The sequence below is a fragment of the Trichomycterus rosablanca genome, chromosome 13 (genome assembly GCF_030014385.1).
Source record: "Trichomycterus rosablanca isolate fTriRos1 chromosome 13, fTriRos1.hap1, whole genome shotgun sequence".
In the NCBI taxonomy this organism is placed as follows: domain Eukaryota; kingdom Metazoa; phylum Chordata; class Actinopteri; order Siluriformes; family Trichomycteridae; genus Trichomycterus; species Trichomycterus rosablanca.
Genome location: NC_086000.1, coordinates 18,485,584 through 18,501,598, shown reverse-complemented (window position 1 = coordinate 18,501,598; position 16,015 = coordinate 18,485,584). Strand labels below are relative to the sequence as shown.

General features: G+C 38.8%; 1 protein-coding gene across 1 annotated transcript; it reads left to right on the top strand.

The window, feature by feature from the left end:
• Positions 1-10,723: 10,723 nt before the first annotated feature.
• Positions 10,724-12,355, top strand: LOC134325477 (complement component C1q receptor). The gene has a single exon (XM_063007688.1). The coding sequence runs from the start codon at positions 10,724-10,726 to the stop codon at positions 12,353-12,355; it is 1,632 nt and encodes a 543-aa protein (XP_062863758.1).
• Positions 12,356-16,015: the final 3,660 nt, after the last annotated feature.

Below are 16,015 nucleotides of genomic sequence, written 5' to 3'. Positions count from 1 at the left end.
AACCATGATCTTTGCTGATAACAGTCTGGATGGTTTGTGGACTCATCTGACCACAGCAAAGTTTCAACCATCTTTTGGTCATCTGAAATGGTTTTGGCTGGTTTGTATTTGGAGCTTTGGAGGCTTCGCCAGTTTAAGCAAATAGGTACCAAATAGGTGCCCCAAGCACAGAAAGTGCAGGTTCTGCAGGTTTAATTAAATAACTAGCACATTATTGTGCCCCAAGCATGAAAAACGCATTAAAATTCCAGAGCACCATCCCTCACCCATCATCTTTCATGCATGAACTCCTTAAACTTATTAGTTATAAGTATATAACACTATAGATTTAACAAACTTTTTAATGTTTTAAACCATGGTGCACTATGTAGCATGGTTGCTGCACTGGGTTCTGGAGAACCTATAATAAAATTGTATTTTTTTTAATAAACAAACACGTTTGTGTTCAAATCAAACACAGAAAAGAACAGCTGTGAAAATGATCAAAATCCATATTCCATTACATACATGTGCATTACACATGCTTGTCAACTTCTGACTTAAACTATATGCTGTTCTGTTATAATAGTAATGTAAACATAAGCTAAAGCACACAACCAAAAAGGTTTTGAGCCTAGTGCAGTAAGAAGGTCTCAAATGAAATGGGTATTTTAAGGTTGGTGTTTTCCAAACACAAATGGAAGTAATGAATGACAGATTTTTTTAAAGCCAAAATATTCACACACCCTGTTTCCCATAAACCTCATGCCCTAAAGACTTTATAAATTTGACTTTCATTCAAATATATCAGTATACTCTTACTTGAGTCGGTTAAAAATTAAGTCAGGTTTAAAATACAGTGTCAAAAATTTAACCCTCACAGATAAAGGGATCATTTAAAAAATACATATAAGTAACAAGTTTAAAACATGTACATAGTTAACTGCTAATGCTGTAACATCAAGCATTTTAATGTCATGTTTTACAATTTGGTTACATTCATGACAGGAACAGTAGTTACTTGTAACACAAGGTTTATCAGTTCACAAGTTTTAATGTCAAACACAGTCATGGAAAAAAAAATTTCCTCTTTTTCTCCGAAATTTCCCCCCAATTTTCTCCCCTAATCTAGTCGTATCCAATTACCCCGATTGCGTTACGATTCACCTCGAACGATACAACTGATACAGCTTCGCAACTGACACACATGTGCAAGTTCATATGCTGATCGGCCTTGTGCATGGAGAGCTACACTCTGATCAGCATTATTCCCCAACTCTGCACAGGCGCCATCAATCACCCAGCAGAGCTCGTAATTGCACCAGTTATGAGGAACTGGCTTACCAACTCTCTGAACAACAGCCAATCATTGTTCATGTGGCCGCCCAGCCCAGCCAGATGGCAGAGCTGAGATTTGATACGATGTATTCAATATCCAAGCTCTGGTGTGCTAGCGTGTTTTACTGCTGCGCCACCTGAGCGGCATGGACAATTTTTTGTATTTCCAATTGACCTCACTTGCATGGACTGTGGGAGGAAACCGGAGCTCCCGGAGGAAAACATGCAAGCTCCACACAGAAAGGACCCGGACCGCCCCACCTGGGGATCAAACCCAGGACCTTCTTGCTGTGATGCGACAGTGCTACCCACTGAACCACCTCAAGCATTAGGACTTTAACTCTATTTAACAAATTGATTTCTTCAAACTATTTATCTCAGTGAATTAAACATTAATGCTGTAATACCCAAGTTTAAAATGAGTAATCTTGAGGCCTTAAGCCAGCAGGGAAAGCTGAAAATGTTTTGTGCTAATAAGTAAGCAAGCACATCATACACTAATGAGCCAAGACATTAGGATCACTCACCTAACTTTAAAACAACTTAGACCTGCCGAGATATGGACTCAGCAAGACATCTAAAGAGGTCCTGTGGTATCTGGTGCCAGCCAGGATATTACCAGGGGTCCTTTAACTTCTGTAGGTTGTGAAGCAGATTGTCCCACAGTGCGCCCTGCCAAGCCATCCACATAATCATTGCAAACACAGGATTTGAAGTGCCAGTTGACCAGTGATCTGTTGTCTATTTCCAATGCCTGTGTGCCCAGTGTAGGTGCTTTTAACAGAGGACAGGAGTTAGCATTGGCATTTACACATTGATATACTGATACACTTAATACACATTTTGTCAAATGTGAGACAAACACACTATAAGCCAAACGTTTTGCAGAAGATAAAACTGTCAATGTCTCACAAGAAAGATTTTAAAGGTGACATGGACTGTTTCTTTGTGTAAGGTGAAAGTACACTTTAATTTCAATCTAGGAGCCAGCGTCTATACAAATACTGGTATTGTGTCAATGTTGTTTTAAACTAAGAAAGTGTGAAAATAAAAGTTGTGTGACTACAATTTTGTACAATCTTGGCATGCACCTTGTGTTTTTTGTACCACTAAAAAGCAGGTGCACAAAGCCTGAGGTACAAAGCATGTTAAATACAGTAAGCTGTCAATATGCTGGTAAAAACTGACTCTTCTCAGTCAGCTAGTCATCAGTAGGTAGAGTATTAATTCCATTCTAATACAATAGCACACAGCCCAGCACTTTTACTGAGAATTTGTACCCATTAAATTAAAAGAGCATTTATAAGGTCAGGCACAGATATTGCATTAGAAGGCCTGACTTATACATTATATTTTATTTGATCATGAGGGTGTTTAATGGGATCGATGGCAGGGCTCTGTGCAGGAGTTACTTCACACCAATTTTGTTAAACTACATCTTCATGGATCTCACTTTGTGTACAGATGCACATTCATGATGGAACAGAAAATGGTCTTTCCCTAACTGTTGACACAAGGTTACAAGCAAATAGTACATTTTATTTAATATTTATTTTAAACAGCAGTTAGCAATGGGCATGGCTGACAAGATTCAAACATGAACCTAGGAAGGGTCTCAACATACTTTTTGTTATAAAGTGTAGCTCTAGGTCCTGATGAGTACAGTGCAATACCATACTTCAGGTGCCCATACTTTGCTAATGTTAGTGTTGTGAAATGTAGCTTATGGTAATTATCTAGAATGATTATGTCTTTAGTAAGACGTGCTAGATAGTCTGTAATCATCTGTTGTATTGAGAAACAAATGTGCATGTTAGGGCACAGACAGCCTTACAAAAGCATGAGATCAAACCAGACCAGGAAACCATGTTTACTGTAACAAAGTTGACATAAAAGCAATGAACAAATCCAATAAGAACTGTTTGAACTGGGAAGTTGAATGGTGTAGAATTACTATACAAATATGAGTCTGCATTCACAAGGACTTGGGATGACAACAGAACAAGCCACAAGTGAAACAGCTAAATGTATTAATCAGGAGTGGCTCAGCTGAAACATGAATGAATAACACAGGAGCAAAGGAACATTTAGTGATTGCATTTTCATTTGGATTTGCTTTCATGCAATGAAATGAGTTTATTAAATGTAAATAACATACAATGATTTACTACAACATAATTCAATACCAGCCTCCTAAGATTTAATAAATCATTAATTGTCAGTATGTGTCAGTTTCTGGTTGTTGCCAAATATAACAGGTGGCTAAACATGCCTAATACTGACTCATAGTGTTTGTTAAGAAGCTTTGTTATGGATGACTTGAAAAATTATAAAAGAGATTCCACTCATCACCGCTGAGATCCAGGATCGAATTTCAGCGGTACTATCAGCCAGCTCGCCACCTACACAGACATAAATGGCTATGTCTGGGGGGTAAGCCCTGCGATGGATTGGTGCCCTCTCCAGGGGATTCCCATTGTTTGCCCGGTGGAGCATGACCCGCACGACCCTGAACAGCAAATGAAAAATGCATGGAATAAATTGTAAAAAAATAAATAAATACAGTGGTACCTTGTAACGCAACATCCCCTGACCTCAAACTCTTCAAAACTCAACGCCCTTTGTCGAGAAATTTGTACCCTTAAGCCTTAAACTCAACATGTTCCGTTTTTGTTTTTTTTCATATGAGACGAATCTGCATTTGTGTGGACTAACTGTCAAATTACCCTAAAAGCATCCACATAAATCTGTGTTTAGCTGGATTTTCTTCACTGTTTCACTTTTAAACTTGTGTTACAGCTTGGGGTTCTGAGAAATTGTGAAAATCACAATTTTTAGGTTTTTTTTTTCTTAAAGGTCAGGTCTAAAACGCTTATCGTAAAAAAAAAAAAAGCTTAATGTGACTTAATGTATTAAAAGAACTACACAGAAGCACGAAACTTCTCTTGATTATTACTGCTCATATGTTCTCTCCACTAATGAAATTCCTCGCTTGTTTTAGTACAATAAGTCACGTTAAGCTTTGTGCACTGGCACAGCCAGCACAGAAGCTACTGTGCCGCTTCTCATGTGAATGCGCCTTTACTGAACGGAATACGGTATTCCAAGATCAAGCATCTCTACTATTAAGAAGCGTAAAGAAACAATAAAGAAGTAAAGTACAGGTTTTATTGTGTTTAACTGTTTTTCAATTGTATTTCAGTGTTTTTTTACATTATATTTGTGTTATTTTCAGTGTATAAGTGTCAAAAATACCCTATTATTTCACATTTAAAAATATAAATGTGAAATAAAATATATGCAGTTCCACGGGATCATGAAACGCATTAACAGGTTTCCCATTCATCCTTATGGAAAAAAAAATACCTTGAAACTCAACGCTTTTAAAACTCAACACCACTCCCAGAACCAACTGACGTTGGGTTTCAATGTACCATTGTAAATAAAACGTGATGTACAGTGGGGTCAAAAAGTATTTAGTCAGCCACTGATTGTGCAGGTTCTCCTACTTAGAAAGATGAGAGAGGTCTGTAATTTTCATCATAGGTACACTTCAACTATGAGAGACAAAATGAGAAAAAAAATCCAGGAAATCACATTGTAGGATTTTTAAAGAATTTATTTGTCAATTATGGTGGAAAATAAGTATTTGGTCAATAACAAAAGTTCAACTCAATACTTTGTAACATAACCTTTGTTGGCAATGACAGAGGTCAAACGTTTCCTGTAAGTCTTCACCAGGTTTGCACACACTGTAGCTGGTATTTTGGCCCATTCCTCCATGCAGATCTCCTCTAGAGCAGTGATGTCTTGGGGCTGTCGCTGGGCAACACGGACTCCACAAATTTTCTATGGGGTTGAGGTCTGGAGACTGGCTAGGCCACTCTAGGACCTTGAAATGCTTTTTACGGAGCCACTCCTTCGTTGTCCGAGTGGTGTGTTTGGGATCATTGTCATGCTGGAAGACCCAGCCACGTTCCATCTTCAATGCTCTCACTGATGGAAGGAGGTTTTGGCTTAAAATCTCACGATACATGGCCCTGTTCATTCTTCCCTTAACACGGATCAGTCGTCCTGTCCCCTTTGCAGAAAAACAGCCCCAAAGCATGATGTTTCCACCCCCATGCTTCACAGTAGGTATGGTGTTCTTGGGTTCTTCTTCTTCCTCCAAACACGACGAGTTGAGTTTTTACCAAAAAGTTCCATTTTGGTTTCATCTGACCACATGATATTCTCCCAATCCTCTTCTGGATCATCCATATGCTCTCTGACAAACTTCAGACGGGCCTGGACATGTACTGGCTTAAGCAGGGGGACACGCCTGGCACTGCAGGATTTGAGTCCTTCTCGGCGTAGTGTGTTACTGATGGTAGCCTTTGTACTTTGGTCCCAGCTCTCTGCAGGTCATTCATCAGGTCCCTCCGTGTAGTTCTGGGATTTTTGCTCACCGTTCTCATGATCATTTTGACCCCACAGCATGAGATCTTGACCCCAAGGGAGATTATCAATGGTCTTGTATGTCTTTGCATTTTCTTACAATTGCTCCCACAGTTGATTTATTCACACCAACCTGCTTGCCTAGTGTAGATTCACTCTTCCCAGCCTGGTGCAGGTCTACAATTTTCTTCCTGGTGTCCTTCGACAGCTGTTTGGTCTTGGCCATGGTTGAGTTTGGAGTCTGACTGTTTGAGGCTGTGGACAGGTGTCTTTTATACAGATAACGAGGTCAAACAGGTGCCATTAATACAGGTAACGAGTGGAGGACAGAAGAGCTTCTTAAAGAAGAAGTTACAGGTCTGTGAGAGCCAGAAATCTTGCTTGTTTGTGTTTGACCAAATACTTATTTTCCACCATAATTTACAAATAAATTCTTTAAAAATCCTACAATGTGATTTCCTGGAATTTTTTTTCTCATTTTGTCTCTCATAGTTGAAGTGTACCTATGATGAAAATTACAGACCTCTCTCATCTTTCTAAGAAGGAGAACTTGCACAATCAGTGGCTGACTAAATACTTTTTGACCTCACTGTAAGTATCTAATATTTAGATTTTTTTTTCATCCAGTCTTGTGTCTTTGTGAATTACCACTAGAGGGCTGTACAAGCCTGTCTTTACAACATTGTTCAATTCGTTTAACATCTACACCAATGGACTTTAAGTTCTGAGGCGAGGCTGTAATCATCTCTGTAAAAATTATGTACACTTAATTTTTATATGTACTGTTATATAAATCTTTCGAATAAACAAATGTTTAACCATTTTTGTTATTTTATATACTATAATCGCATATATGCATAGATATAGCATATTATATACTATAATATGTATATAATTGCATATATATTATTTACAATCAGTAAATAATTTCAATAATATCAATAATAATCGTTTGTTTAAACACAGCAATGTGTTGATTTTAATAACAGTTTTTATAACTACCATTGGAAAACTAGCCTGAATTTCTGCATAAATAAATTAACACAATGTAATCTTACAATACTACACAGAAACAATCTACCTAAAGTAATAACCAACAATTGTTCCTTATTTATTCACCTTTGGCAACAAATGAATTAAAATAAATAATAAATTCACCATTTTGACCTAAACCGTCATGAATGTTTAAATCTAGATAATTCCAAACAGTTTACAAATGCCTTTGGCAACTACAGTTAAGTGCATCTAAAACACTATCCTAAATGTGAGGCTGAATTAATTTCCGTTCCTTATAATTTATGGAATGTGGGTTTTATTATCTCAGCAATAAAGGTCATTTTACAAGACTAATGTTTGTAAGTTCCTTGATTTTTCCTAACTTACAGGAAAACATTCACAGTGACTTCCTGAGAGAAAAGTTGATGTGGTGGGGCAGGCTAGAGGAAATAACCTTTCTTGTGGCTTCCTTCAAGTGTCATCAAGATTTAGATGTTTACTTATTTAAATGTTAGTAAGTACATTTGCCAAGCTAATTTCAATGCAGGTTTATTTCCTGGACCATTTTCTCGATCACTGCATACATTGACATTAGGTCTCTACCAATCAGAGTCAAATAAAGTCAACATTTATTTGGGAATTGAACTGGAAATTTTGCTGCTTCTAATTGGTGTAAAGACTTCATAAGAATAAAGGGTAAATGTGGCATGTGCAAAAGATTTGGCAGTCAGTTTTTAAAGATACTGAATCACATTAAGTCCAGCAAGTTTACTTCACTTTTGGGCATGTGATGAGACACCCACATATGACATGACTCAAAAATGAGGAAGACCGAGAATAAGCTAGACTGACAAGATCACGATTTGGACTGCATTATCAGGGGCAAGTCTGCTACAGGCGACATGAGACAGAGGACATTGAAGAAAGCTGACTCATCTGTGCAGCCAACCATGCAAAGCGATGATGGCAAAGTTACATGACTTAGATAACAGCCTAATAATCTAGCAGAAAATGTTGCCTTAGTCTTTCTATATTTAGGAAATTCACTCTTTCACACAGAGAACGTCTATAAACTGCATGCTTGAGAGTTACCCACAGAACCAAGAATTCCACTACAATACATTAATACTTTGTTTCTCGAGATAATGAGACATGTCTCTTATTTACTGGAAAATCAACAAAACTTTTAGTTTGACCAAGGGTGTCCCAAACCCTCCATACAACTATATTTCAAACTGTAAACCCATACCCATTGGTATTCACATTTTTATATAACTTACATGCTCATACTTCATTGCCATTTACATTTCTTTATGTTGTATATAGGAAACAGCAAATTATGATGAACATGTGAGGAAGTTTAGCGAAGTGAAGTCAGTGTCTTTACTGCAAAGGCCATTTCCTGCCATTGAATTGATCATGATATGCCTGCCTCACTTTACAAACACAGGATGTGATGCCTGGACAGATTTAGCTGCAGTACGCAGGCAGTGTAAACAATACTAAATCTTGCCAGAGGCCAGTCACATGTTATATGTGCCAACAGTTGTTATACGTGGACAAAACTCCGCTACTTCACAATATAATGTGTGCTGTGTTTGCTAGTTTGTTAAAAATAAAGCAAATAGGAAAAATCCCACACAGTTCATCCCACTTCAACATCTTCCAGAAAAATGCTATTTACTGTGATGCTTTGAAAGAACCCTTTAAACACACCCTTCAACAAGCCTGTTATTGTGTCACAAGTAGTCAGTCATTTCCCATTATTTATGTTTACCAGGAAAGTTCTATAGGCATGCAATAGGGTTTCACTTGTATACAGTGCTAGAACAGAACTAGTAATCGAAAGGTCGCTGGTTCAAGCCCCACATCTGTCTGGTTGCCACTGTTGCCACTGCTCTTGAGCAAGACCCTTAACCCTAAGTTGCTAGCAATGTATACTGTCACAGTTGTAATTACTTTGGATGAAAGTGTTAAATGGCAAAAAATTTAACAGTCTGCCACTCAGGTGGCACAGCGGTAAAGTACGCACCAGTAGTGCACCAGAGTTGGGGTTCTGAATGCATTGCATCGAATCTCGACTCTACCTTTCCGACTGGGTTGGGCGGCAGCATGAACAACGATTGGCTGTTGTTCAGGGTTAGAGGGTAGAGAGTCGGATCATAGGTCCTCATAACTGATACAACTGCGGCCCCTGCTGGCTGACTGATGGCACCTGCACAGGGCTGAGGAATAATGCTGATGGGGGTGTGACCCTCCGTACACAGCGTCCATTAGTGTATGAACTCGACTCATGCAGGTGAAAAATCAGCGCAAGTCAGTTGAGAGGCATCGTCATTCAGCGGTGAAGGGTCGAACCAGCATAGAGGACGCAATCAGGGTAATTGGACACGACTAGAATAGGGGAGAAAAATCGGTTATCCAATCTACATTTACATTTTTACATTTACATTTTTGGCATTTAGCAGACACTTTTATCTGAAGTGACTTACAGTACTGTGACAGTATATTGTCTAAGCAATTGAGAGTTAAGGGCCTTGCTCAAGGGCCAATCAGTGGCAACCTGGCAGTGGTCTGTCTTTCTTAGCTCCCTCACCAAGGCACTTCTTGGCCAGAGACCCAGTTTGGCCAGACAACTGACTCTAGAAAGCTGTCGAGCTTGAACACTCAAAGCCTTGAATATACTTGAATATATTCTTGTTTAATCGCAAAGATCCACAGACAGTTCCTTGGCCTTTATGTGTTGGTTTTCATCCTGACAATGCAGGATAATAAAACTGTGTCCCCTTTCAAACTATATGCCCAATAAATTTAAATTGCAACATGTGGACTTCAGTTGAGTTTTAAAAACATTTTAAGAACAATTAAAACAAACAGGAGGCACCTGATCACAATTTGAAGTTCAAAAGGTCTGAATATGTTTGTGAGTCAGATTTCAAAACAATAAAGTGTAAAAAGTCAAGGGGTCTAAATACTACTAATTCTGAATCTACTATAGGTCTCGGCACGTTATATTTTGGGAAATGGTGAACTTGATGACTGGTATTATTGAAATAGCGTACAGTAGCCCACTGCCACTGAGATACAGGCCTTGACAGGCTTGCCCAGTGGTGCTACTGGCTGGTCAGTCATCTACATACACACATGATTGGCTAAGTCTGCAATGAAATGGCATCTTGTCTGGGGTATGTTGCTTCATTGCGCTCAGTTATTCGGGGGAAACTAAACCCACTGCAACCCTAACTAGGATCAAGCAGTGGTAAAACATAAAATTGAAAAGAAAAATTAAAAAATAACAAAAAAACACAAAAAAAAATACAATAATAATACATTAATAATACAATATTAAAAGCTTGTGTTTTTTAAACATATGTATATTCTGGACACACAGAATGTCCACGGTCATGTGGTGTATTGTTTAAGGGTGCTTTGGGTACCACCAGTTATTAAGAGAAAGAGGAAAATGTGCTTGTAAAAATATCATTCACTATGTGAATAAAATGTCCAAGGCTTTTGGACGCTCTAAAGATGTGTATGAAGGCTGCACCCTATTATCAACATTACAGACTAATTAAACACCAAGTGTTCTAATTAAGTACAAAGTGTTCTTTCACAATTCATAAGTTCCTGATTATTTAAATCCTTAAATTAGGTTGTATCTTAAATCATTACAGCACAGTTATAGCACAATGTTTTTAGACATCACTTGTATATCACTGAAAAAAACAATCTGGCAGAGAAGTCAAAACAAACTGTGATCATGGGGGCAATTGTTTTAAACTTCCAGGCAGGAACTTGCCCTGAGAAGAGACAAAAGAATTGTGCTGCTAAATAGGATCTCTGATTGGGTTTGTTCACCAAACAGGATGAGGCTGTTTAAACGATGCAGCTTCTGCTCAGGGCATTAGAGGGATGAGCACAGCTTAGAGATGAATCGAATATAAATACATATGGGATAACCGGTGGATGAATGATGGTGCGCGCTGTGCTTGTGGTGCTGTGCGCACTGTTTGCGGCTGATAGGGTGAAATGCGCAATCACCATGTGCTCAGCTAAAGCCTGCTTCACCCTGCATACACACATGGTCCCGTTCGAGCAAGCCAACACCAGTTGCTACGAAAAAGGAGGATATTTGGTTACAATAAAAGACGACTTTAAATATGGAGAGGTGAAATCCCTGCTCGGGGCAGCCGGGGAGCTTTCTGTGGGGCAACGAATCTGGATTGGACTGAAACTTTCCAGGGGGAGATGCGTTCTCAGTGAGGAAAAGTTGCACGGCTTCAGGTGGATTACCGGGGCCACGGATTCCTCTTACTCGAACTGGAAAAAAGAACCCGAGAGTACTTGTACCAAGGAACGTTGCGTTATGATTACTTCATCTGATGAACTCAAATGGAGCGATAGATCGTGTAAAGACCGCGCGTATTATATGTGCATGTTTTATTTCAAGGGTATGTGCAAACCCTTGCTGCTGGCAGGACCCGGACAAGTTAATTATACACTTCCATTTTCAGAATTTACACTTGGTATGGGGTTTACCATGTTACCACATGCCACACAGGCAGAAATAAACTGTGCCAGTGATCAGGATGGCACAAATCATTACGCCATGTGTAAAGAGAAAGGCGACGTTTTTATGTGGGAACCTGCAGGACCTTTTTGCGCATCGGGACAGCGCACTTGCAATCACAAAAACGGGGGATGTGATCAGCTTTGCGTCGAGATGAAAGGTTCAGTGCATTGTGCGTGCAAGGATGGATACGGTCTTGGAAATGATCGTGTTACATGTGTGCCCAAGGACAAATGTCTTGATTCTTTATGTGAACACGCCTGTGTATCCACACCGACCGGTTTTGCGTGCGTGTGTCCAAACGGTTTTGCGCTTTCCACCAACAAAAGGAGCTGCGTCGACGTCGATGAATGTTCCCAGGATGTTTGTGATGGTCATATATGTCACAACAGACCTGGAAGCTATGAGTGTGAATGTAAAATAGGTTTTAACAAGGTTAGTGGAAAGTGCGAGGACGTTGATGAATGCGAGCAATCACAGTGTGCGCAAATGTGTCTTAATTCTCAAGGTTCGTTCTTCTGTTACTGCTTACCAGGATTCAAACAGCATGGACGGGACTGTCTAGACATCGATGAATGTCTTAATCGGCCGTGTGAAGGTCTGTGCAACAACACCATTGGCAGCTACACGTGTTTTTGTAATACAAACTTCCATTTAGCTGATAACGGTGTCAGTTGTGTTCAAGATCAAAGCCAAGAGGCAACCACACCCGATTTTAAAGGGTCATTAACTGAAGCTCTGGATCAGTCTTTGACTTCCACAGTTGGGCCGCGTTTAAGTACCAATACAACCGCAGGGACGCATCATAGTGTGCGCAAGAATGGCTCCAAGGGCAGTTTGGGAATTTTGGTGTATGTTATGGCCTCTGTAATTCCTCTTGGTCTGCTTATTCTGGTCAGTGGGGTTGTTGTGATATACCGGTGGAATCGCTCATGCAAAAAAACTAAGAAGAAAAGCGTCCCGGTGGACAGCTATTGTTGGGTTTCTTCTGCATACACAGCTCACTTAGAAACAGAAAGAAACAGAATTTACTGACTGTGTCTGGCTTGAACATTCAATCATTCATTCATTCATTCATTTGTGTATTCATTTAGTAATCTTAATGAACCTATTTATCTTGAGCAAATGGAATAAATATTGCATGTTTTTGACTTCACAGAGACAGGGCAGCACGGTGGCTTGGTGGGTAGCACTGTCACCTCACAGCAAGAAGGTCCTGGGTTCGATCCCCAGGTGTGGCGGTCCGGGTCCTTTCTGTGTGGAGTTTGCATGTTCTCCCTGTGTCTGCGTGGGTTTCCTCCGGGTGCTCCGGTTTCCTCCCACAGTCCAAAGACATGCAAGTGAGGCGAACTGGAGACACTAAATTGTCCATGACTGTGTATAACCTTGTGTGAACTGATGAACCTTGTGTAAAGAGTAACTACCGTTCCTGTCATGAATGTAACCAAAAGTGTAAAACATGACGTTAAAATCCTAATAAACAAACAAACAATCACAGAGACAGCAGCCTGTGGCAGGATTAAACCTGGACCCCTGAAGCTGTGAGCATAACTAACAAGCGTATACAGTCAAATATATAAAATAAGTTATACACTTCTAACTGTATGATAAGTTTGGGGAGGATCATTTCCTGTTCTAGCATGTTCACAAAGCAGGGTCCATAAAGGCATGGTTTGATGAGTTTGGCATGGGGGAACTCCAGCAGCAAGCACAAAGCCCTCGACAACTTTGGGATGAATTACAATGTTAACTGTAAGTTAGGCCTTTTTGTTCAACATTAGTCTCCGACCTCACAAATGCACAAATGACTAAATAGGCAAAGAATCCCACAGACAGACTCCAAAATCTTGTGGAAAGCCCTCATAAGAGTGAAGGTTGCTACAGATGCAAAGAAAAGGCGTACTTAATATCAATGCCCATGGTTTTGAAATAGTATGCGCAACAAGATTATGATCAGGGCCCCACATACTTTTGGTCAAATATGTGTTAATAGTGTTCATTAACTGGCATTAGGTGTTTTGTCCAAATGTATTATTTTATAAACGCATACTTTATTTTATAAATCACATTACAAGAACGTCTTGATGTAAACACATTTTCGGTACATCAAAGTGAAATTGATTTTTGACATTTGTTAAACAAAAATGTAAGCTGCTGTGACCATGCCAATATGTATTCATAAATAAATTATTAAAAAGGGCAGCTTATTCATTTTGAATTTGTTTAAGACTAAAGTAAAGACATGTTGGAAAATCTGGCAGTTTACAAATGATTCCAATCATTGAATGACTTTTGTCACTACAGTCTGAATTTATGATATTTAAAAAAAAAGCTCACAAATTACATTTTGGTTGCAATGACAGGGTCTAGTTGCCCTTTTATACATATTGAAATATATTTTTTAATGGTTAAGATAGTTTAGCTTACCAAGCCAAGCATTGTGACCATGTTGAAATGTTAAAAATCATTCTTAAGAATGCAGAGTATTTATTACAAATGATTTTTTTTACCAATATTAGTTAAAATAATTTTAAATTTTGTCATTAAGTTGTATCATATCATTAAGGAGTGGTTGTGATTTTCTCAGTGTTAAAAGTGATTAAATATTTCAAATACAGTGAATTCAAAATGTACTCAGACCCACTGACTTTTTGTTTATTTTATTGTGTTATGGATTCTAAATGGATATAATTGTGATTTTTACCTATCAAACTACATCTAATCATCTACAGTATAATGACTGTGTTAATATTTCTTAACTGAAATGTCTTCTTCGCAAAAGAGTTTAGACACTTTACTGTGGCACTCCAAATTGTAGTCAGGTGCATCCTTTGTGAAGCCTGTTGCATTCTGAATTGATTAAACAATTTGCACTGCATTGTCAGGACGAAATCCAAGCCATGAAGTACAAAGAGCTGGCTGTGGATTTCCTTGTTCAAATTCTGGCAAGGCAAAGATTAGCCGAAAATATAAAGCTATATTTAAGGCTTTGAGTATTTCCCGGACTATAATAGCATGAATCATTTTGAAATGGCAAAAAGCTCAGCACAACCTTTGGAATTTTCTTAGACTGAAGAATAATTTTCCAGGATGACTTTGATGGCCAGGTTTAGGATGAGTGAGATTAATTTGCTGTTTGCAATTATATATTCTGTGTTACCAATTAAATTGGGCAAATTGATTGATAGAAAAGAATAGGAGGGGGAAATTACATTTCCACTAGGGTAACATAAGTATTGAAGAACTTTGTTCCTTAAATCCTCAAATAAAAAAGTTCTGTTTAACACATTGTGTTGCTTTTTTACTCATTTTTCTATGTGTAATATTATATACAGATTCTGATCTAAATTAATTCAGTGACAAAAATGCAATAACAGAGGGAATAAAAAATGATGAAATTTCATTGTCAAGAGACTAATATACAACACTGGTACTGTTGAATATCCTTAATTATACAACAGTTAGTTCCGACCTTACAATCTGATTGGTTGAGAAGCGTTCTAACTGTGCTGATATTCGTGATAACAGCACGGTCTTTTCACCCCACAACTGTATTACTCCGCTGACGCGTTGCCATTAACGACAAGCTTCATGCACACAAACGCGCACTCAGGCGACATAGCCTTTTTTCCCGATCGCGTTTTAAATCCGTTATCTGATATACAATCTAGTGCACTGTGTAGGGAACATAAATCAATTGTCTAATTCACTATCTAGTGCACTATGTAGGGAACATTAATGTGTTTGTAACGCGAACAGTTAGCTTAATAGCCCAGTTAGCAGCTCCTAGAAGTTCTGTTATCATCCATATCCTTGGGGTTTTTTATTTCTTTTTTCCCTTCGGAGGTTCTTGCCCTCTTCTTCTTCTTACCTCCCTGAAATGAGTTTTTGCAACTTGGGATGTCTGCTTTGTAGTGTTAAACTTTATATTCATTGTGGAACTGCTTTTTGGCGGAAGGTATTGTCAATATTAAAGCATATTTATTATGAAATTCAGGGCTTCTTTGATTTATTTTCTTTCTTCATTTTGTAAAAACTGTTGTATAAAAGCAATAGAACACTTGAGGTCGTGAGATATCGCGAATAACACACTCCCTCTCGTGTTCTATTGCTTAATTGAAGAACAGCAACAGAGTGAAACTACTAATAGAAGTCTATTACATACTGATGTACAGAACTGTCTATTTAATAAACTGGTGGAACACCAGCTGTAAGTGAGAACTGTCTTTAAATTAATATAAACTGCTCAAAAAATTAAGGGAACACATTGGATCTCGAGATTTTTACTGATTTCAATAGTGTAATTTGAAGTAACATTGGTCAGTGGACACCAAAATCATCAGTATGCCTACACTCTCTGGCCACATAAGGCCAGGCATTGTCCTGCACCAGGAGGAACCCAGGGCTTACTGCACAGATCTGACACTGGCTCTGATTTTATTCAGATTTTATTCAGATACCTAATAGCAGTCAGGGCACTGTTGGCTATCACATGTGCAACCCTCCATGGATATGCCTCCCCAGACAATCATTAACCGACCACCAAACTGGTCATGTTGGATGATGTTGCAGCCAGCAATATTCACCAACTTCATCTTCAGACTCTTTCATGTCTGTCACATGTGCTCTGGTGCCAGTGGCGGACCTGCCAATTTCTGGCAAATGCCAATCAAGCTTCACAGTGCTGGGCTGTGA

Coding starts and splice junctions, on each gene's coding strand:
- LOC134325477 (XM_063007688.1), top strand. CDS start 10,724: ATGGTGCGCGCTGTGCTTGTGGTGCTGTGCGCACTGTTTGCGGCTGAT.